The sequence below is a fragment of the Peromyscus eremicus genome, chromosome 4 (genome assembly GCF_949786415.1).
Source record: "Peromyscus eremicus chromosome 4, PerEre_H2_v1, whole genome shotgun sequence".
Classification (NCBI taxonomy): domain Eukaryota; kingdom Metazoa; phylum Chordata; class Mammalia; order Rodentia; family Cricetidae; genus Peromyscus; species Peromyscus eremicus.
This window is the reverse complement of record NC_081419.1, coordinates 8,854,228-8,878,420: the sequence shown is the minus strand read 5'-3', so window position 1 is coordinate 8,878,420 and position 24,193 is coordinate 8,854,228. Positions and strand designations below refer to the sequence as shown.

General features: G+C 46.6%; 1 protein-coding gene across 1 annotated transcript; it reads right to left on the bottom strand.

Moving 5' to 3' along the window:
- Positions 1–5,133: 5,133 nt before the first annotated feature.
- On the bottom strand, positions 5,134–19,408 carry LOC131907975 (protein CutA homolog). The gene is made up of 6 exons (XM_059259049.1): positions 19,295–19,408; positions 12,333–12,478; positions 11,402–11,461; positions 10,412–10,457; positions 10,047–10,096; positions 5,134–5,655 (listed from the first exon to the last, which is right to left on the bottom strand). Exons 1-6 carry the CDS (start codon positions 19,361–19,363, stop codon positions 5,553–5,555), a joined length of 474 nt encoding a protein of 157 aa, XP_059115032.1. The 5' UTR covers positions 19,364–19,408; the 3' UTR covers positions 5,134–5,552.
- Between the last annotated feature and the right edge of the window lie 4,785 nt (positions 19,409–24,193).

The following is a 24,193-nucleotide window of genomic DNA, read 5'->3' as shown; positions in this document are numbered from 1 at the left end:
TTACCCCTCAGGGGCTGCCTAGATCCCTAGAAACCAAAGGAGGGACAGAAGAAGCCATTGGCTCCCTGTTTTCTCCAGGCTGGGGTGGTGGAGGGCAGCAGGACAGAAACAGAGCCATAAGGGCCTAGCTGTAGCCCCTGCGTGCTGCCCGCCAGGCCAAGGCCTGGGTGCTGCTGTCTCGGTTGCCTGTGTCTCTAAGAGCCCGCTGACTCTTTCTCATTGTCTGTACACTCCATACCCCTCAAACTGTTATTGGTTCCTCTGGGTCCAAGGAACCCTGGCTGTGACCCTTCATGGTCCGGAGGCCTGACCTATTTTTCACGGTCCCCAACTTGCCATCCTTTACCTCACCCCTTTTGGGTGTTTGGTGTGGTCAGACATCTTCCATGTGCACGTGTGCATCTGCCCCTCACTGGATAGCCTTCACTGGGTTCTCCCTGGGACCACACTGAGAGAAGGGAAGTCCTGAGGTCTTCCACTTTCTCACCAATACCCCTAATGCCAGGAAGGTAGGGAGGGTATCTGAGAACATTTAGAGTGCCTGGGACCCAGAGCCTGGGGAGTGATGAGCTGGGTCTCTGCTGAAAGGGACCAGCATCAGGGTCCTTTATTGAGGCTCAGAGGGGAGACTACAGGAGTCAGCTCTTAGGGTCCCAGTGATACTCCTTCACTGTTATGGAGTGGAACCTGGCTTTGCTGCATAGAGGTGTTCTTAGATCTCAGAGGAAATGATGGGAGCCAAGCCAGGTTGGATTAAATCCCAGACTCATCACACAGTCCAACACCACACCACTGTGTACATAGACACACACAGTCACACATCCATCCCCATTACCTCCAGACACTCTGGCTCCTGTCCTTGGCCTCTTCCAGGGATACATGCTGCAATTAAATGTGAAAACCAAACTCCTGCCCCCTCTGACCTGTAAACCAGCCTTGACCCCACAGAGAAGCACAAAAGATTCCCCTCTCCTACATAGCACCTGCCTCGCCCTGGAACTGACAATCACTTTGGGGACAGGCTGGGTTTTTTCAAGGGCCTGAATCATTCATTCTCTTCAGAAAGGAAGCCTTCATCATTGATGGTATAAGCAGAATTCTTAGGACAAACGTCCCCATCTGGAGGGAAACCAAAATTAGGAGGTGGCCAAGGAGCCCTTATTTTGCCTGCAGAAATATTAGAAACGGACTCACTTGGAAAGTGGAAAGAAGTGCCTTTGGGCTGGGAGGCGGGGCCACCAGATTGGGACCAGCCTCACCAACTGCTGCTGTGGCTTCCAGCTGGGCAGGGTTCAGCAGACTGCCAGCTGGAAGGTGAAGATGAACAGTATGGGGACATCAGACCCACGTCAGAGGGCCGGATATTTCCGTGACTAGGCCTGACCCCGCCACACCTGCCTGTGAGCATTCACGGGGTCCCAGAAGTAAGGTTAGATGGCCCTTGCCTTAAGCCCGCAACTGTAGTGCCTTGCAAAGGGACATCGCCTCTCACTGTGGACACAGCCACCCATTTCCCTCTGCTTCCCTGTCTTGTCTCAGGCAAGGATGAGCAGATGGGCACTGGTCCCAGTTCTCAGTCTCACAGCCGCTGCCACTGAGGTCTCCAAGTGGGGCCAGGTGGGAGAGTTGTGAAGCCAGCTCCCAAGCCAGCAGGGGTGTGAGAACTGGGCTCAGGCTTGTGGCTTCCGGTTGGCTTCAGTGAGCATGCCAACCTCCAACATCTGCTTTCTAGGCTGCTGGGAAAGCCAGAGAGCAAGATTGGCCATTGTACATCTGCCCCTTCCCTGCTGGGCCTGAGGAGCACAAAGGGGGAGTGGGGTGCTTGTCCCATTGGGAAAGCGAGCACAAGGCCGACCAGGTCACCTGACTCCTCACACCAGCATTTCCCTCCCACAAGATAATGGCTGCATTACTGCCAACTGACAGTATAACCCTGTGCACCTTTGAAAAGATTTTGGTTTTGAATTGCTGCTTTTAATAATATTTGTTATATTAAAGTTATAATTGTGTCTGGTTTATAGTGTAAACATGTCCTTGGAAAAGCCTGCGTGTTCTGTTCTTGACTTCCTGGAGGCCAGACTGGGGATGGTGAGGCCAGCCCTCTGGCCACCCAGCCACCCCTGCATTCTCTGTACACACACTCCCAGCAGGGTCCCCACCCTTATTGCCCGCAAGAATAGGAATTGGAGTAACAGCAAACATTTACCCTTAGGATTTAGGAATAAACCAGGCACAGTGGTACACACGCTTGGGAGGCAGAGACAAGGTCTACAAAGCGAGTTCCAGGACAGCCAGGGCTGTTACACTGAAATACCCTGTCTTGAAAAACCAAAAGAGAGACAGAAAGAGAAAAGAAAAAAGAAATAAAGGATTTAGGAATAAATTAGAATTCTCAGAAATTCCCCAAATCATGTTGGTCTTAAAATATTTTGTTCTTCATACTCCTTTCCTCATTATATTTACCTGAAAATTGTTGAGTAATGAGGCATATTAAGCCTTTTTGCTAGTACTCCTAACAAAGAACTGTAGCCTGGAGGGTACCAGGGCACATCATTTGGATAGCATTCTAATGTCACAGCATTTGGGTGTATGAACTGAACAGCACAGAAGATAACCGTGTGTCTGAATTCCACCCTCAGTGGTCCTTTTGCTTCCAAAGTTTATTTCTTGGAACAATATTCTCAGAGTTTGTATAAAGCACACACTGTGTATATAAAATTATTTGTAAGGAAAACCCACCGATAGCAGCAGACTGGCTGCCATGGCAACGGCCCCAAGCAAGGCCCGTAGATTGCATGTCGGTGGCCTCTCCTTACCGTCCTGGCTAGGCTCCCGCTTCAGCTCAGCACTTGGATGTTACCTGTTTTGTTCTCTACTTGATGAAAGTGGTTTGGTTTGGTTTTCTGTTTTGTTTTTGTTTGTTGTTTGTTTTGTTTTTGAGATAGGGTCGCCCTAGTAGCTGGCCTTGAACTCAGGGTTGTTCTGCCTCAACCTCCCAAGGGCTGGGATTATTGCCTCTGCCATCACATCCAGATGAAGGGATTCTCTTAACAGAGGTGTCTGTGTCCTCGTAAGATTTAGCTGTTAGAAGATAGATATGTTTTTCCTCATTTTCCACAGTTGCATTTTTCAGAGACTCTGGGAATCCTGAGAGCTGCTGGAAGGGACTTCCCACATGGAGACACTAGTCTAGGGCCAGCCTGCCTTCAACAGCCTCATTTGGGGACGACAATGTAGGATGGTGGTGGGTCATTAAATTGCTCTGTGTTTATCCATGGTGTGAGTCACACCCTCCAGATCTATGGCAAGGAAGAAACAATGCAATGGATGGACAAGTGTCAGGCTGACAGACAGATGCCTTAAAGACCAGTAACTTCTTCGCAGATGGCTACAGTAGATTCTCTAAATCTGTGGTCTTTTTGGGGACTGACTCACCTCTGAACAAAAAGCATTAGGAGTGTTAGGTTTAGAATCATCCTCACTTTCCTCTTAAGTGGCTTATGCCCTCTGACCTCAGATTTCATCAGCAAAATGATAACAAATAAGCCTAACTTACAAGGCAAGATGGGAAGCTTCCTAAACAGTTAAGTACCCGTCTCCCATTTCCTGTACTCAGCAGCAGATAGGTCACCAGGAAAGTTTCTGTGATGGCATACAGAGCCCTGAAAATGAACTAATGAAGGCCGCGGGTGTAAAAATCTCTTAAAGTTTAAGAAAATTCAAGAGAAAAATAGATATTTTTGCCTACTTCAAAACTTCAAAGTAAATTCCATGTTATAGAGAAAGCTTTGTTTATTTAAACCCTTGAAACAGAAATGTCAACTTAGAGAATAATTCCCAAACCTTGTGCAAGAAACAAGAAGATTCAGACATGCTTCTGACCTCCAGCACCTCCTGATCCAGCCTGAAGTGAGGCTTTTCAGAGGAGTGACACCGGGTGGAAAGGACACATGAACACAGGGACAGTGCACAGTGAGGTGCACTGAGACGTGATCGGAACAGGAAGGAAGGAAAATCTAGAAACTGGGCTTTGTCCTAGAAGCAACCCTGATGGTACATGAGGGTCCTGAGTACATCTTAAGTAGGGTTTTCAAGACTTGTAGATACCTCAGAACTGGGCTTTAAGACCAAGGACATCTCCGGTCCTCAGCCCTCAAAACTACCAGTGGAATTCTCTGGCCCTTTGGAAGGGCCTCAGTCCTGATCAGGTTCTCACAGATGGCCCTTGGAGACCCTTCAACATCTGCTATTTGGGGTACAAGGTGGGAGACACACAGCAGCTATCAGAACTAGGACCTGGTTCTACCTGGTGTATTTAACAACACCCCACCCCACAGAAGAAACCCCAGGACACCATAGCTGTCTGGATCCTGACTCCAGCTCCCTATGGGTGCCCCCATCAAGGAGTTACCTTGGAGAGATTCATGAGAGAGGGCCTGGTTCAACTCTCCCTTTTCATGGCCTTGGGCTCAGCATCCCCCATGTCCATTGTTCCCTTCATCAGAGATTCCTGGGACAGGTGTAGAGAGCCCTCAGCATGGGATGAGAAACTGAGGCTAGACTGTAGTTCAGCATGCCTCCCTGTACGGAATTCCATGAAGTGAAGTTTTTCTTGATACTGCATAAATGGGGGAATTCACACACTTCTGCCACCTCCACTTGGGATGTGGATGGGGGCTACATTCCTCCAGAAGTTCAGGGGTTCCTCTGCCAGCCCTAGAAGCTCTGTACAACAGATCTGAAAAACCCTAGCCCAGCAGGTTCCAAGGGCTGAGAACCTAGGTCTCCAGGGTCTTTGCATGTCTATTATATTAAGTCAAGACATTCTCAGCCCACAAGGCTGTGTTGAAACTCTAATATTCCCCTAGCCTGTATAGGCTCAAGAAGCCCCTTCCCAGCCTCACCTCTGCAAGTTCAGGAGCAACAAAAGCCTCTCTAACAAGAAAATTCTAGCCGGGCGGTGGTGGCGCACGCCTTTAATCCCAGCACTCGGGAGGCAGAGCCAGGCGGATCTCTGTGAGTTCGAGGCCAGCCTGGGCTACCAAGTGAGTTCCAGGAGAGGCGCAAAGCTACACAGAGAAACCCTGTCTCGAAAAACCAAAAAAAAAAAAAAAAAAAAAAAAAAAGAAAAAGAAAATTCTGCTGACCCCTGAAACTCTACCACTATGATTCATCATTTTGAACAGAGCACATGTCAGTGTTTTTAGAAGACATTTATCCCACACACACCTAGGTGAGGAAGGCCCTCTGTCCCTACGAGAAGCACCTACACATGGGGCACTTATGGTAGGCCCAGTGCCCTCACTGTCACCTCCCCTTGGTCCCTGCATCGTCACCCTCACACCCTCTGGCGGACACAGGCTCCACTTGGTTCTCACAGGCCTGGCTGGCCTTCACCCCCGGCCATGAAATTCTCAGTCCTTCAGTCAGCATGCACAGGTCATCTCTGCACCGTCAGGAACCCCCTAGGGAGGTGGAAGGAGGCCTGCCTTCCCCAGAGCACAGTGAAGAAAGGCCCGCCAGCCAGCCAGCAGCCTGTGCGGTCTCTCAGCTTAGTCCTCCTTCATGCCCTCCTCAAGCCACTTTAAATAGCGAGCATCTCCTTGGTCCATGGGAATACTGAAGACCTCTGGGATTTCAAAAGGATGAGCCAACCTTTGGAAAGAAAGCAGAGCTCTAATGAGTGACTATGACATGATAAAACCCAACCCACGGGCTCTCTGGAGGCCCCTACAAGCTGCTCCAGCTCACTGCTTAATGCCGTGGTCCAGCCTGCCTGAGCCTGTTTTCCATTCAACAGGTGCTGGGTTGGCTCAGTGCCCTTAGGTCAGTGGTCCTCAGCCTTCCCAATGCTGCAGCACTTTAATACAGTGGTTCTCAGCCTTCCCAGTGCTGCAGCAGTTTAATACAGTGGTCCTCAGCCTTCCCAGTGCTGCAGCGGTTTAATACAGTGGTTCTCAGCCTTCCCAGTGCTGCAGCGGTTTAATACAGTGGTTCTCAGCCTTCCCAGTGCTGCAGCGGTTTAATACAGTGGTTCTCAGCCTTCCCAGTGCTGCAGCGGTTTAATACAGTGGTTCTCAGCCTTCCCAGTGCTGCAGCGCTTTAATACAGTTCCTCATGGTGTGGTGACCCCAACCATAACGTTATTTCGTTGCTACTTCATAACTCTATTTTTGCTCCTGTTATGAATCTCAAGCCACAGGTTGAGAACTGCTGCTTTAGAATCTTAGACATATGGGTTCAAATTCTATGTCTGCCCTTATTAGTTCTGTGACTGTAGATAAGTCATTTAAGTTCTCTGAAGGGGAATATAAACACCTTTTTGGCTGGATTGCTGAGGACTAGCTGGGACAGGGTGTCCAAAGCACTTAGCTAGTGACCAGCAGTGTGCACACTTATGTTCACTTCTCACCTCCATCCATACACATCGCTGTGTCTTCCTACCTCTTCTCCAGAGCCTATAAATTCCTTCCTACCTACAAAGTCCTCACTGCTCCTGCTGATCAACCAAAATCCCCTTTGTTGAGCCTTAAGGCCAAACAATCCCTGACCTTCCCCCACGGGGCCCTGAGGGCAAGCCTGGCTCAGTCACCTTCCTCTGCTTAATTCACCTGACACTCAGTGCACAATGCCGGTTCTCTCCTCGTCAGTCTCTCATGTGTCAGATAAACATGATGATTCTTTGCTTACTTTCTGGTCAATGGAGAGCCATTGGGACGTTCTCATGAGATAACAGACTTAACTAACCATAGTATTATATAAGTACTGTAGCATTTACAGCAAGTAGGACTGGTTTATTCAGAACCTGAAGACTATCGGTTTGATAATAATCTTATCTCAGGGCTGGAGAGATACCTTAGAGGTTAAGAGCACTGACTGTTCTTCCAGAGGTCCTGAGTTCAATTCCCAGCAACCACATGATGGCTCATAACCATCTGTAATGAGATCTGGCACCCTCTTCTGGCCTTCAGGCATACATGCAGACAGAACACTGTGTACATAATAAATAAATAAATCTAAAAAAAAAAGTGAGTGCCACCATTAAAAAGTAATAATAATGCCGGGCGGTGGTGGCGCACGCCTTTAATCCCAGCACTCGGGAGGCAGAGGCAGGCGGATCTCTGTGAGTTCGAGGCTAGCCTGGTCTCCAAAGTGAGTTCCAGGAAAGGCACAAAACTACACAGAGAAACCCTGTCTCGAAAAATTAAAAAAAAAAAAAAGAAAAGAAAAGAAAAGAAAAGAAAAGAAAAGAAAAGAAAAGAAAAGAAAAGAAAAGAAAAGAAAGTAGTAATAATAATAATCTTATCTCATGGACACTGAGGCTAGAATCTTCTTTTTATAAACAGACATAGAATTCAAAGAATCTGGCATTTTAGCAGTAAGATGAACATTGAAACGCTTCATAGGTATACTTCATATATTCTAATATGTATAACATCCTGGTAGTTTGATACCCATTTTATAGACAGATGATGCAAAAATATGCTAATACAAGCACTATGGTACAACTATCAAGAGGAAGCCAGACTTCAACATTGTTGTTTGTTTGTTTGTTTGTTCTTTACTCTTTTGGGGGGGGCCTGCCACCCAATTCCCAAATAAATCACATACGGAGGCTTATTCTTACTTATGAATGCTTGGCCTTAGCTTAGCTTGTTTCTTGCCAGCTTTCCTTAACTTATTCCGTTTACCTTTTGCCTCTGGGCTTTTCCTGTTCTCTTACTTCTGTAAATCTTACTCTTACCCCGTGGCTTGCTGTGTAGCTGGGTGACTGGCCCCTGGAGTCCTCCTCCTTCTCTGGCCACTTCTTCTTTTCTCCCAGATTTTTCCTATTTATCCCCTCTGCCTGCCAGCCCCACGTATCTCTCTCTCCTGCCTCACTATTGGCCGTTCAGCTCTTCATTAGACGGTCAGTTGTTTTAGACAGGCTCAGTAACACAGCTTCACACAGTTAAACGAATGTAACATAAACAAAAGTAACACAGCTTAAAATAATATTCTACAACACTTCAACATAAGAAGAAGCAGCACTCTGGAGTTCTCTCCTAACCCAGAAGCTGTCCCTCACAGGTTACAGTTTTGGTTCAACTAAGGTGCCTCATTCCCTCACCTCTGCTGATGTGGTAACAAAGGGGCCATCTCTGTAGTTAGAATTGAGACTCAGCTACAGCTATATGGCCACAAAATCCTAGTTTCCTTGAGATGTGAAGGAAATGACTTTTATCATGCAGAGCAAGGGCTTGTAGGCCAGGCTGCTCATTACAGTCAGCCTGGGATGCTACTTAAGAACAACATACCTCACCTACAATCTGCCTTGCCTGCAAGATGTGCTGCAGTAATGGTGGTGCAGAACTTGTGGGAGTGGCCAACCCATGACTGGTCCAACTTGAGGCCCATGCCACGAGAGCGAGTCCACACCAGACACTGCCTGGATGCCCAGGACCCAGAGGCAGGACAGCCCAGAGACCCAGGATAGAACTAAACAAGACTGGCAAAAAAAGTCAATGAAATGATTCCTAATGATATTCTGCTATATTCATAGATCGGTGCCTAGCCCAGTCATCATCAGAGAGGCTTCCTGCAGCAGCTGATGGGAGCAGATGCAGAGACCCACAACCAAACATTAGGTGGAGTTCTGGGAACCCCACAAAAGAGGGGGAGGAAGGATTGTAGGAGCCAGAGGGGTCGAGGACACCACAAGAAAACCCACAAAATCAACTAAGCAGGGCTCATAGGGGCTCACAGAGATGGAAGCAGCAAACTAGGACCCTGTATGGGTCTAAGATAGGTCCTCTGCGTATACATTATGGTTGTATAGCTTGGTATTCTTGTGGGACTCCTAACATTGGGAGAGTAGGTGTCTCTGACTCTTTTGCCTGCACTTGGGACCCTTTTTCCTCCTGCTGGGTTGCCTCATCCAGCCTTGATATGAGGGTTTGTGTCTAGTCTTCTTGTAACTTTGTTATGCCATGTTTGGTTGATATCTCTGGGAGGCCTGCTCTTTTTTTGAAGGAAAGTGGAGGAAAAGTGGATCTGGGGGAGAGGGTAAGTTGCGGGGGGGGGGGGTGCGGACTGGGAGAAGTGGAAGGAGAGGAAATGTGGTTGGGATGTAAAGTATGACAGAAGAATAAAATAATAATGATGATGATGCATTTGATCCCCACACAGTCAAACCAAGTTGGAATCCATGAGGTAGTGCTTATGTTGGACATTTGAAAAATATCTCCAAGTGTTCTAACAGATGGCCAGCACTGAGGCCACTGGTTAGACCAGCTTCAAGTGGTAATGTAGACAAGAATCACTAGGTATGATTATTGGAATGCAGTTCCATTCGGTAGGTCTGAAATGACATAAGATCCCATCTCCAATACTGGAGGTAGAAGGGGACAACTCCCTTATTGCCACTGAGAGGATTATTTGCAAGCAAAAATTCTAAGTTTTGAATCCTTGAACTTATCAGTGTAAACTCAAAACCTTCCCTAGCAGTTATCTTATGAAGTCACAATTTGCAAAATGCGAATAATGCCATTTTCTCCTTAACTTCTTGGTTTTGGAAAAATATGACTACTTTTTGTAAAAATATGGTATTTGTGTTATTAATATATAATGGCTTTATTGTTAAGTAAGCTAAAAAAGGTTTTCTAAATCCTTAGCAATTATGACTGAAAAGGTTAACTTTCATGGACTTCATCAAAGTCTTAGAGACCTCAGAGGTAAAGAGACCTCTCCTTGTGAACCACTGAGACTCAAGTGTGAGCTTTGGGACTGCATTACTGGGAACAAGCTAGAAATTAACCCATGATGCTTTTGTGAGTCTGAATAATATTTTTAAATTATGAAAAGCCCCTGAGACTGATGTTTGAATCCACCAGTGTAAACCATCTCACTCTACTCTCTGTCGTCCAGGTGGAGAACTTGAGAGAAAGAAGAACAAGGAGTCTCATGGGAGGCAGTGGCTAACCCCCAGTTCTCCCACTTCCCAGGTTCATTCTCTCAGCGCCCAGAACATCCTGGTCTGGTCCTGAGGAATGAATGAGAAGCCTTACCTCATGTAGGTGGACAGCCTGGAGACCTTGGAAGTCTTTGTCTTTATTAGCTGTGACAGGAGTAAAATTAATCAGCAATTTGGGACCCGAACCCCAGCTCAACCCTCCATTCATTTGGAATTTAGCATTCCTCCCAGGTCACCAGACCAGGTCACTCGCTTGCTAAGGAACCTCAGACATCTTAGGTGGGGCAAGGGCCTCAATCAGTTGATCGGTGCTAATTCTTTCCTCTGTGGGGATTGAACTTAAGAAGTCATGACTGAGCTATACCCCAGCCTCATTGCTAATTTCTAATTAGAATCTGGAAAATGGCCCTGATGTCACTATTGTCCTATTAAAACTTCCTCTGCCCCATCCTCACTTACCAACAAGATCTCAGTGGATTCTTCTATTTCTCCCTTCCAAAAGTACCTAGAGAAGAGAACAAAATCAAGTTGTCACAGTCACAGGAGGAGTCTGGCAAATTGTCAAACCTGCCCAAGGAGGTAAATTACGGAAGAGGAGGCTTTACAATCTTCCCCAAACCCATTGTGCTGGCACAAGCTAGAGTCATCAGAGAGGAGGGAGCCTCATCAGAGAAAATGCCTCCGTAAGACTGGGCTGAAGGCAAGCCTGTAGAGCATTTTCTTAATTAGTGACTGTTGTGGAAGGGCCCAGCCTTGGTGTTTCATTGCAGCAATAGAAACCCTAGCTAAGACACCCATAAAAGAAGTCTAGAGTGGTCAATTTGTCCAGCCACTCTAACAAATACATTTAGCACCTACCCGTGCATTCCTGAAGGTTAGTGCTTGAAGATGGCTTCCTGACTTAAGATTTCACACGAGGTCTCCTTGCTTCCTTCCTTCCTTCCTTCCTTTTTCCTTCCTTTTCTTCTTCCCTCCACTAGCCCTCCCGCCATCCCTTCTCGTCTCTTCCCTTTTTGTTATGCTGGAGAGCAAACCCAAGGCATTATGCATGTTAGGCAAGCACTCTATCACTGAGCTACATTCATAAGCCTCTGGAGAACATTCTAAAGATTCAGAAACTTAGGCCTCAGCCTCATAGAGACTAATTCAACATGCTCAGAGATCAAAAGTAAAGCCAAGTTAGGGAGCCACGCTCAAGACGACGTGAGCAGTTGAGCAAACAGCATGACTTTTCCCTCCTTTCTCTATATACTACAATTTTTTTGCTTTCCTTAGGTGACATAAATTGATAATAAACATAATCTCTGAATTCAAGTTACCTGTGAAGTGTTGATTAAACGCCATTGAAACATTGTCTGACAGCTCACCATTTGTTCCATGCTCTCTCTATCACCCAGGACCTAACCTTAACACTCCCAACTCCCTTCCACTGGCCCTGGCAAAACTCACAGTGAAGATGTCTTAGGCAAGATGTTCACAGAAGCTGCCAACTTCTTATCCAGTATGGCCCTAGAGCAAAGAGAGTGGGTGACCACTGGAGCATATCCAAGGTTTTAAGAGAAGGGATGGGAATTTCTGAGAATATCTAAGTAACCAATCATTTAGGATGTCCTTCCCCTGCTCTGCTTTATGTATGCCCTGAGAATTCTTTTTTTGTTTTGTTTGTTTGTTTGTTTTGTTTTTCAAGACAGGGTTTCCCTGTGTAGTTTTGGTGCCTGTCCTGGAACTCACTCTGTAGACCAGGCTGGCCTCGAACTCACAGAGATCCACCTGGCTCTGCCTCCTGAGTGCTGGGATTAAAGGCATGTGCCACCGCTGCCCAGCTGAGAATTCTTATGTTGGAAACCTAACCCTGAAAGTTTTATGTTAACGAAGTTGTAGGTAAGGATCTCAGCAAGTAATTAATGACATAAAAATGTGGGAATTGGAGCTGGCACAGTCTTCACTTAGGCACAGGGACTATACACTGTTACCAAGACCCAAAACTGTATCACTAGCAGCACAACATGCTTAAACTGAACCCAGCAAAGCCGTGGAGGGTTTAAACTGTCCCCATGTAGACTTTCACAGTTCTTTTAAAGCCTCAAACAAGCCACCTATCTCTGTGGGTCTCATATTCCCTTTCTGCCCCATCAATTACTAAACTTCTCTAGCACAGTGAAAGACCAGTCCTGGGATCATTCCGAGAAAGATCAGTCCTGGATCACTCTGAGCAGGATCATCCAATGGGTTCCTCATCCCACCCCAAGCAGAAAGTATGGAGTTAATCAGTGGACAGAAAGGGTTGCCAAAAGCAAGAGAAGGGCTACAGCGTGGCCCTTAGGGAGTACCTGCTAGCTTCCCACACATTTCGGGGTGTCACTTAGCCCCTGCACTGTACCTGGCAACATCTCTGGCAATTTGCTCATTGGGATAGTTGACAAAAACGATGGAGTAAGTGCCAGAGACATAGCTCCTAGTGAGGGAGGAGTGGAACCAGAGGCTAATGGTCCTGAGCATAGGATACGTCAGAAAGGCTGTCAGGATCTACACAGGAGAAAAGAAAAGCAGGTCAATGACTCCTGGCTCCACCAGACTGGAATCACTTTGTCATCCCCACCCACAAAGCCATTCCTGAGCTCTGTATTTTGCTTTACTGCTTAGATTGTTCATGCCCAGGGTCTGGGAAGCTAGCTCAGGCGGTAAACTGCTTGCCAAGTGGGCTTGAGGACCTAAGTTAGATTCCCACAAGCCACAGAACAAACCTGGATTTGGTGGTCCATAATCTGAGAACTGAAGATGCAGGGACTGGCAGATCCCTGGAGCTCACGGGACAGCCAGCAAACTCAGCAAGTTCTAGGCCAATGGCAGACCCTATCGCACCCCCTCCCCCCAAAAAAAACAAGGTCAAGAGCACTGAATGCTCTTTCAGAGGACTTGGGTTCAATTCCCAGCACCCACACGGTGGCTCACAACCCAAGTTCCAGGGGATCTGACATCCTCTTCCGGCTTCTTGCACATACGTGGTGCGAGCAAAACACCCATGCACATTAAATAAATAAATAACAAGATGACTGGATCCCAGAGAACGGTACGCACCCATATACACACCTCTGGCACCCATACACACACGTTTACCCACACATACATAAAGTGCTCATGCCTAGATGTTTTCCTCTGCATTTTGTAGCTAAGGGGAAAAAATGGAGGATCACAAATCAATAGGGCAAAGAACTTTCTCAAAACCATAGCTTTAAATGTTGAAGCCAGAATTTGGACTCAAGTCTGGATGATTTCAAATCCATTTTTATTACACGAAACCGTTACTGCAGGTAATTGTAGCTGTCCTTCCCAAAAAGTTAACATCCTGTGAAGATTATTTTGGATGGTAAGCATTTACCTCCCCTAATGTTTCAGTGAATAATTTCACTTGCATTCGTTTATCTGTACCAGGTGTCGTGCGTAGCTTAATGCAAACACACCGGTTTTAAAATTATGCAACACACTGGGATTCTCCTTGGGGCAGAGCACAAGCAGGCTTTGCTGAGAAGATGCTCTCTGTATTGGTTACTTGGCTTCCACGTGGTGTGTGGGGCTGGGGAAGCAGGGCAAGAGGCAGTGCTGTGGCCTGGGGTAGTAATCTTGCCAAGAGGCAGAGACCAGGCAGAGGCTGGCCAGGCACTAAACCATAAGGCCCATCCCCAGCAGCCAACTTCCTCTAGTTAACAGCCTTTACCTAAAAGTTTCACAGTCTCCAAAGCCACATCATCAGCTGGGAAATCTGTTCAAACACATGAGCCTACCGAGGGCATTTCCTATCCAACCCAGCATAGTCTATGTCTACCCCCCAGGTTCATGGCCATCTCACAACGCAAGTGTGTAGTGGGTAGCTGGTCCAGCTTTGACCTGGAAGTGCCACCCCCATTGAGGCTTCGGTAACTGTCACGCCTACAAGGTGGAGCCAAGAGAGGACCCCTGAAGACCCGAGATCCAGATGGGCCAGCTCTCTTGGTTCCTGGATCCTGGACACTGGAGGTAGACCGAGCAGAGTTCTTCAGAGAACACCGCTGGACTGCGCTACACCTTTCCCAGACCCTGTTACCTATCCCTTCACTTCTAAGTTACCCCACAAAATAAACCTCCCTTTCAACTATGTGGAGTGGCCTTAATATTTAAACCAATACAAATATATTCAATCTATCTTGAAAAGTCCTCATAGTCTTACAGTTCCGCATAAGTTCAAAGTTGGGAGACAGACTCAAGGCTGTCTCCTGTCTGTGAGCCTCTATAATTAAAAAAATGCATACAGTACCCTAGTGTGAGCATTCTCTTCCCAAAGGGAAGAATAGGGGCTCAGCATGGAAAACTGAGCCAAAGCATGACCAAAACCCAGCAGGGCAGACACAGATCCTGCAGGGAAGAGTTCGGTACTGCAGTGGGCCTGGTTAGCCCCGCCCCTCAAGCTCTGTCGCAAGTGGTGTGTGTGGTCTGGTCAGCTCCACTAGTGTCTACAACTTTCCTCAGTAAATGTCCCATATTTCTGGCATCCCCAATAGCCTGTGGTCACCACTGCAATGGAGGCTTCACCTTCCCACAGGCCCACTCGAGAGCCCTATCAATGGACTCTGCCCCTGACAATGTGTTTGCTGGTTTCACAGCTTTGTGCAGCCTCAATGCATGCCTCTATGGCCCTGTAACTCTTGCACTTTACATGCCTGTGAGTAAAGTCAGGTTCCGCTGCCAGCTCAGATGTAGCCTGTCCCACTTAGACCACAGATGCAGTGTTCTCTGTGTGCCTTTGAGGTTAAGCCTGGAAAACCACTACCCTGAACAGCCTGTTCCAGCCAGGCACTCTCTGGTCAAGCACTCTCTTTTCAAATGAATTTGAAATGGAGCTTTCCACCCACAGGGTTTTTGCCCTTAAGGCACCTTTCCTAATGCCCCAGCAGTTAAGTCCTGGTTTCTGCTAAGGGCCCGTCTGTTTAACAAGTGCAACTGTGGTTCCATAGTGTAATGGTTAGCACTCTGGACTCTGAACAAGTGCAACTGCTTTCTCCATGCTGGCTGACCCTGAGCTTCAGGTTCAATGAGCTTCTTTGGTTATCCCAGGAGAGTCCTTGTTCCACTCTGGGAACTCAGAAGCAGAGTCACTCTGGTGCCCTGAGCTGCCACCACAGTGATCCACAGGCTCTATATACATCAGTCTGGGGGGTCTCTAACCCACACCTCCAAATCATTTCAGATTCCTCCCACAAACCAGTTCCAGAGGCATAAGGAACGATAGGATCAGGCTTATCACCCCGACAGCCCTGATTCAGCACCAATTTTCTTTATTAGTTACTCTTGACATTGTTTTGACCAGATATCTGACAAGAAGCAAATTAAGAGAGGTGAAATGTATGTGGCCTTAGTTTAAGGGAATCGAGTCAGGCTGGGGAGCTGGCTCACTGGGTAATGTGACTGCTGTACAAGCATGAAGACTGAGCTTGGATCCCCACCACCCAGGCGAAAAGCCAGGCATGCCAACGCACGCTTGTAACCTCACTGCTAGGAGGCAGACAAGAGACTCCCGGGGGGCTCACTGGACAACAGTCCAGCCAGACAATTAGTTCCAGGGTCAGTGAGAGACCGTACCTCAGGGAGGTTAAAGAGAGAGCAACAGTGGCAGACGCTCAACACTGACTTGCACAGATGTGTGTGCAGCTGCACAGACACATGGACACACACACATACATAAACCCTTAAAAATCAGAACGTTTAAAACAAGCAAAGTAGTAGTCCACCATGTCGAAGGCAGTGTGTGGAAGCTGGCTGTTCACATTTTGCCATACCAGGAAGCAGGGCCTGGAGAGGCCAAATTGTAAGCATCAAGGCCCACCTCCAGTGACCTACTTTCTCTGTCCCTTCAAACCATACCACTAGCTGGGCACCAAGTATTTAAAGACATGAGCCCGTGGCAAACATTCAGACCATAACGCCATTTGAATCAGATCTGAAATAGTAAGTCAGGTTATTGATGGGGGCACCACGGCGGCACTGAGTCAACTCAAGGGTGTAGAGTGCCTTGTTTATGTGGGTCTGTCTCCCCGTGTGGTTGGGGAGAAGGTCAAGAGGCAACCAATCCAGAGTAGAAGAATGAACAGGCAAGGAATGGAGACTGGCCAGGGAGCAGCCTAGTTAGAAAGTCATTTTACTGCTCAGAAAAAAGACATCAAGATCCTGAGCCACGTGTCAGCAACCATGGGAGAAAACATCTGAGTTACTGTTTTCTTATTATCTTAATGACAAGACATTTGAGAAGAAAGGACCTTCCATTCCAGCATCAGTATAGAATCATTAAAAGGACAGTGGCAGCCTAGGAGTCAGTCAGGCTGTGATCCAGCCAGTGTAAGCAATGGCTGCCCGTCCCGTCTCCCAGCCCAGAGTCATGCTTTCTTCTAGTGAACCTCTGTCCTCCTCCATCTGACTGTTGAAACAACGGACCCAAGAAACTAGAATTCTCCTCTCCTCAGGATGCTCATGCTAGGAGAAGAAAAAGGCTGTACTTGACACCAACCAGAGAGGGAATTTGCCTCCCAGAAGTAGATTTCACATACTGCTGACAGTCTGCTGGACCACCTGTTGGAGACCATCCCCCAGGCGATGATGGGCGGTGAGATCCCTAGCTCTTTAAATCTCACTTCACAATGAGGATGGACGTGGTAGGATCACTGGGTCTCTTCACCCTCTTCCCAATGTGGATCAATATTTTTTTTCTGCTTTTCACTATTTGTTTGAATTGACATGTAAATGGCAGCTGGGGCACAGGTTGTGACCCCCGAGTTCCCTGCCCTGGGACTTGAGCACAACTGTAAACAAAAGGAACACTTATCCAGGGGAGGTGGACCCACAGGAATCAAGACGCTGACGGCTGACGGTACCGAAAAGGAAGGAGGCGCATGTCTGTTCCTCAGCTGGAACAGCTAAGGAAGCTCTGGGCTATTTCAGCCAGCAGGTGTGGTGAGGACACCAGGCTGAAATACAAACTCACACTGAATGCCCTGGAAGCATGAGATGAGCTCAGAGCCAAAATACTAAGAGGCAAGAGACCACACAGTGTTACCTAAGGCAGCCCCCAGCTCAAAGTAACCAGAGGCAGAGGGTACAAACTCAAGCCAGGGTGGTTTCTGTCCTCCAGGGGACTTAGCAATGTCTGGGGACAGCTTTGACTCACGACAGGGAAGGGGATGCCATTGCCATCTAACAGGGGGAATCGGAACTGCCTCACACTGAAATACACTGTAGCTGCTGTTGCCTCGGCCATTGGACAGGAACTCTTCACTCCTATTTATTTCTCTGTTTTCAGCACCTTAGCACACTAGGCAGTGAAAATTATTTGTGGACATTAAGTATCATAAGCACAAAAAGACCAGTGTGGACCCAATAATGGACAGCAGGTTAGAAAATGACTTATATGAATGTAAAATTGATGGATGGAAAGACTCATATTCCTCGACAGAAACATTCACTATATTGAAGGCATCTACAGTCACCACTGTCAATGCCATACCACTCACTCACTTTAATGGAAAAACTCTGACTAGTGTGTGTGGTGTGTGTACATGTGCATACATGTGCAGAACACTGTGCTTGTGAAGGCCAGAGGGTGTCTCCCTCAGTTGCTTTCCACCTTTTAAAAAATTATTCTTTTGAAATTAAAATACAATTATGTCATTCCCTTTTCCCTTTCCTCCGTCCAATCCCTCCCATTTCTCCTCCCTTTCTTTGTTATTATTGCACACACACACACACACACACACACACACACACACACACACACACATATATACATACAATCTGTTCAATCTATCTAGTGTTACATATAGACGGATGGATGGATGGATAGATTATAGATAGATAGATAGATAGATAGATAGATAGATAGATAGATAGATAGATAGATAGAAGATAGATAGATAATTTCAGGGCTGACCACTTGGTAATGGATAATCGGGGCTCTTCTCTGGGGAAGACTGTTTCTCCTGCTCTCAGAATTCCTTAGCTGCCTGGTTCTTTGTCTGGGGTCCATTTTGTTTTTGAGACAGGGTCTCTCACTGAACCTAGAGCTCATTGATTCAGCCAGGCTGGCTAGTCAATGAGCTCCAGGGGTCTACCTGTCCCCCACCCCCACCCCTAGTGCTGAGGCACAGATGTGTGCTGCTGTGCCTGGTTCTTCTTTACATAGCTGCTGGAGATCAGAATGAGCTTCACAGCAAGCTCCTTACTGACTAAGGCATCTCCCCAAACTTAAGTTTTAAAGAAATATCTTCACATTATAAAGTTTTAATACTTTATATCTTTTGTATCTTTACTATACATCTTTTCTAAGTTTACACTTACATGAAATATTTTATGTATGCATTCAGTTATTTCTTATTTGATCCAGCCATTCTCCCCTTTTATTCTTTTCTTTCCTTTTCTTTTTTTTTTTCCTTTTCTTTTTCTTTTTTTCTTTTTTTGAGACAGAGTCTTGCTATGTATCCTTGGATGGCCTAAACTCATTATGTAGTCCAGGTAAGCCTCAAACTTGCAGGGATCCCCCTGCCTCAGCCTCCTGAGTGTTAGGATTACAGAAGTGCACCACCATGCCAGTCTTCTTTCTTGGTGTCCTGGAGTATCTATGTGGCCTTGAAGAGGTTAGTGGGCTTCACAAGCCTGTGATGAGGCAGAGGAAGCCTCACCTAACCCAGTGGATTAAACTTTTAAGGAATCTGTAAATACCTTGACATCAACACAACATTCAGCTTATTGTTTTCCTGGCTACAGATCTGGAACTTAAACAAAACAAAAACCCTCAAAGAGATTTACAGCAGTTTTCGAAAATGAGGAAATGATGTCCAGAGAAGGGGAGTAATCAGTCCAAATGATTACACAGGGTGGTGTGGAACCCAGGGCCCGGGACTCTCCTACAGCCCTGTCGCCCTACCTTGGCAACTAACTACTCTGCTGTCACATCTTGCATTAACTTTCTAAGGCGTTTCGGAGCCGAGAAAACAGCTGGAAAGCATGACCGTAAGGGCAATAACCAAAGACCCTATCAAAGGGCTTAGGAGAGAATGTGCCAGAAAACACTCCTTCCCTCACAGTAACACAACCCCAGTTACCCCCACAAGGCAGACATGAAAGGGTGCTGGTAACCCTGAAATGCTGGACAGCTTCCAGGACGTTAAGGACTTCAAAGGATCTCAACTCTTCTCCTACAAGCCTGCCCACAGCTCAAAACCCCAAGAGCAGCTACGAGAAACACCTTCCTTCATTTCTTCTCCCTCAGCCCCAGGTAGAGGCTTCAGGCAGGAGGACAGTGTTAAAAACTGGGGCACTCACCAGGAGGCATGTAAGGACAAATAGCCTGAGGGAGCCTGGTGGAGGGCACCGTGATTCCAGCCTGTCCATGCTGTTGCTGGGGACTTTGCACCAGGCAGTAACTGCACTACAGCCCTAGGTAGTGTGGGCTGATAGGTGGAAGGGAGGGCCTAACTGCAGCCTCCTCCACCCCACACACCTTTTCCAGGACACCGTCCAGCTCCGCCCCTCCCAGCTAGCTGGCCAGGAGGCAGCCCGGGAAGGAAAGCATTGGGGTTTTTTGCCCACTGGTCTCACCTCTTCTTTGAGCTAGCTTTCCAGAGCTACTACTACTCTGGCAAAAATGCTACTCTTTTTTCTCTTCAAGTAAACAGTAAAATCACAGATATACAGATAAAAAGACAAACTTTCCTTAAGAAACAAAACTTCAGAAACCACAGCACACAAAAGGTGCAACAGATAGATAAAAGCCTCTGTCAACAGGCCAAAGCCACCCACAAAAACAAACAAAGGCAGCACACATGGGACTAACAGCTTCTCTGTCACATGTCCCTCCCTCTCCTCCTCCCTCCCTCCCTCCTCACCTGTACTTCTGCTCCCTCTTCTCTCTCCAGTGAACTGGTGAGTTCTGAGCCACAGAGATGGTTCATTAGGTAACGGTGCTTGCCACCAAACCTGGTGAACTGAGTTCAATCCCAGAACCCACGTAATGGAAAGAGAGTAAGTTGCCCTCTGCTCTCCACACATTCATGTGACACACTCACACCCACAGACACACAATAGTCAAATAATAATTTAAAAAAATGCACTGGTAAATGTTATTGTATTTCATACAGTGTAACAAACTCTCAAACAAAAATGAGGGAATACGGAAAACAAACCAGCAATTGTTTCAAACTGAGCAGAGAAACACAACATTAACCAAACCTGGTCCATGAGACCAGTTCACAGCCTCCAGTGGTTGTACAACCTGTTTATCTACTGTTAAAGCCCTGGTTTCCTGGCAAAAGAAATAACTAAAATGAGTTCAATTATTAGCTGCACATTCACCAAATTACCTAACCTGAGATGAGGCGGGTAAGGAAAGGCTTGTACTCCCTTCATAGATATGAAGACCAAAAGATTAATACTGAATAATTTACAAAACAAGTAACCATGCTACAATTTCAAAAGCAGTTATTCTTTTCAACTACCTGTTTCTACTTGTAGCTGAAAAACTTAGTTATCTGTACAAAATATATAGTTAGAAAAAAATAAGTCTGAAGGTCCCTAAAAAACCTTTATAAGCGTACTAAAATAAATCAGAACTATGCTATAGTCCTTCATACCTATTACATTAATGAAAACGGGCATGGTAATGACCATTTACCTCAGTTCATTTCCCGGAGATGTTATTGCTCAGCACCTGTTCAATGACTAGACGTTAGGGTGTGTGGCTGGGAACTCTGAGAAGGATGGCGGGGGTGCTAGTGATGCTGAGAGACATCTGGATGGCAGCAGAGACATGTGGAGACAGCAGCCCCTGGGGCCCTCTGCTCTCTTCATGGTCAGCTCTCAGGTGAGACCCCCAAAGTCCAGCTGTGCGTCAGTCTGCACGCCACCGCCTGGGATCACAAGCACCGCTTCCAGAAGTCTTTTATTGCCATCAGCTCTCCCACCTTTTCCTCTTTATGAAATTCTGACAGTCTCCACTCTGGGCCAGTGTCAGACTTCCCCTCAGACTCGGATCCTGCATCCCTCTCCATTACCTATTTCATTTGTTTCCAGTCTCTTTATTTTGTAAGTTCTCTTCTACCTTTTTATAGGTTATTTAGAAAACCACTGCAATCCTTTTATTATATTTATTTATTTATTTATTTATTTATTTATTTATTTTGCTGTATGTAGGGTGTGTCTTCCACGACCCGGTGTGGCATCCATATGACAACCTGTGGGAGTCAGCACTCTCCTTCCATCATGAGGAATGGAACTCAGATCTGCAGTTAGCTTTTTTTTTTAATTCTTTATTCTTTTGCTCTTTTGGGGGGCCCACAAGCTCCCAAATAAATATACATGGAGACTTATTCTTTCTTATAAATGCCTGGCCTTAGCTTGGCTTGTTGCTAGCCAGCTTTTCTTAAATTTTTCCATTTATCTTTTTCCTCTGGGCTTTTTCCTTTTCTTACATCTGTAATCTTACTTTCTTCACTCGTAGTCTGTGACTAGCTGTGTGCCTGGGTGGCTAATCCCTGCAGTCCTCCTCCTTATACTCCTCCTTGATCTTTTTTCTCTTTTTTCTCCATCTATTTATTCTCTCTGCCTGCCAGCCCCACCTATCCTTTCTCCTGCTTTGCTATTGGCCATTCAGCTCTTTATTAGACCAATCAGACGTTTCAGGCAGGCAAAGTAACACAGCATCACAGAGTTAGACAAATGCAACATAAAAGAATGCAACACATCTTTGCATCATTAAACTAATGTTCCACAGCATAAACAACTGTAACACCTCTTAAAACAAAATCTACAACACAGATCAGTTTGACAGCAAGTGCCTTTACCGCTGAGCCATCTTATAGGCACGGGATCCATGTCAATTGCAGCCAGTGAGGATTGAGGCCTGGCATACACAGCATTCAATTTCCTTAGCGTTATCTTTAATCTCTGCTTGTAGGGACTGGTCTTCTTGTCTACAGATAAAGGCTCTTGATTCTATATTTTCACTTTTCTTAATATTAGTTTTAACCCATCAACTTTTTTTTTTTTTTTTTTTGGTTTTTCGAGACAGGGTTTCTCTGTGTAGCTTTGCGCCTTTCCTGGAACTCACTTGTTAGTCCAGGCTGGCCTCGAACTCACAGAGATCCGCCTGGCTCTGCCTCCCGAGTGCTGGGATTAAAGGCGTGTGCCACCACTGCCCGGCTTAACCCATCAACTTTACAGATTTTTTTTTAAAGCTCATCAGCTCCAGTGAAATGTAAAACCATTCACAACATACTCCTAAAGTTTCTACCAAGCTTTAAGAATGGCTGGCTATCTGTCATTTTTTTACTTCTTTTACAACCACTAAAAGTAATGTAACGCCAGTGTTTGTTTGTTGTTGTTGTATTTTTTTATTTGTTTGGTTTGGGTTTTTGTTTGTTTGTTTGATTTTCAAGATAGGGTTTCTCTTTGTAATCCTGGCTGTCCTGGAACTCACTCTGTAGTCCAGGCTGGCCTTGAACTCACAGGGATCCACCTGTCTCTGCCTCTTGAGTGCTGGATTAAAGGTGTGCACCACCACCACTACCCAGCAGCCGCTGTGTGCCTTAAGTGAGGTGGTGGTGGTGTTTTTGTTTTTTTGTTTTTTCTGTCAATGCAGTGAGCAAAGTGGTCTAATGTCTTCTTGGTATAATAATTCCTGGATGCTTCAAAAATACCGATTCAAGGGCTGCAGAAAACAAGCCTCTGGGAGGAAGTGGGGAGAAGAGCCATAGTATCAACACTGAGTAAGCAAAGGACAGGTCTGAATGACTGGGACTTCTGTCCACAATTACCAGCACCTGTAATTCAAGGTTTTTCTCAGCCAATTAGCTTCTAGGCTTCAAGACTACAATAATCATGAAGTAATCCAAAAAGAAGGCAAGGGTTATTGATACTTCCAGGTGAGCATGGCATAAAACAGGAAAATGGTGGTTTCTCTTTCTCCAAAGGACAAATAGGATTAGGGTCTTTGTAAAGCCATGGGATTTTATTTTTGTTACCTGAGTCCCTGGCATGCACACACACAGAGGGATATCCCATCCTTAACCTTTCCTAAGCTTGCTGGATTTTTGTCTCTTCCCTTAAAAGTACAGGAAGCTGTACTTTCCAAAACAGACTCATCTCCTTGGTGTTGAGGACCCAACGAAGTCCACAACTCTGACCAGATTTTCCCACTGCTTGAAATAGTTGGCTGTTATCTCAGTGAGGGTTTCTATTGCTTCAACAAAATGCCATGACCAAAGGGCAAGTTGGGGAGAAAAGGGTTTATCTGGTTTATACTTTCATATTGCTGTTTATTATTGAAGGAAGTCAGGACAAGAACTCAAACAGGGCAGGAACCTGGAGCCAGGAGCTGATGCAGAAGCCATGGAGCGGGGCTGCTTACTGGCTTGCTCCCCATGGCTTGCTCATTCTGCTTTCTTATAGAACCCAGGACCACAATGGGCTGGGCCCTCCCTCATCAATCGCTAATTAAGAAAATGTCCGGATCTTGCGGAGCCACTTTCTCAGTTGAGGTTCCCTCCTTCCAGAGAACTCTATGTTGTGTGTCAAGTTGACAGAAGATGAGCCTGCACAAATGTCGACTAGCTTTTAATGGTTCTTCCTCCTCCAACAATGTCGTATTTCACGGACAGCAGCGATTTTGGAACTTTTTCTCTTGCTTTCATGAAATTTACATGGACTGCCCTTGACCACTGGTTTCCACCAGCTACCTATATGCGCATTTGGCTTGGATGTGAACGGCCTTCAGAGCCCGAGGCCTGCCCCTCTATCGCCTGCTCCTCCACTCCAAACACTAATGCGGTGTCCATCCTTTGGATGATTCCATCACGCACAGAATCTTGAAGATGCCGGAAACCTTCTGTGCACTAGCCCCAAACGTCTCGTAATCAAGCTTCCCGCTGGCTGACAGAAGTCAAAACGGTGCCGCATCACGTCCAGTTCTCAGGAACCGAGGCTTTTGAGGAGACCTTGCACGACGCTCTTGATTCCCCGCGCGTCCTCGCAGCCGTCGGGACCCCGCAGCCGTCGGGACCCGGTAGCCGCCGGGACCCCGCGGTCCCAGCTCCGCAGCCCCAGCGGCAAAGGGGCGTGTACCGCTCTGAGCAAATCCCCTAGGACCTCGCTTCGCGAGACTTGACAGATTCGTGGGAGGCCACGCCCCCTCAGATCTCGCGAGACTCGGAGAAGGGCTCCGGGATC

Excerpts from the sequence above, each read along its gene's own strand:
- LOC131907975 (XM_059259049.1), bottom strand. The coding sequence starts at position 19,363 with ATGGACAGGCTGGAATCACGGTGCCCTCCACCAGGCTCCCTCAGGCTA. Across the intron at positions 12,479-19,294 it reads TTGTCCTTACATGCCTCCTG|ATCCTGACAGCCTTTCTGAC; the intron begins GTGAGTGCCCCA and ends TCTCCTGTGTAG. Across the intron at positions 5,656-10,046 it reads AGGCTGTCCACCTACATGAG|GTTGGCTCATCCTTTTGAAA; the intron begins GTAAGGCTTCTC and ends TTCTTTCCAAAG.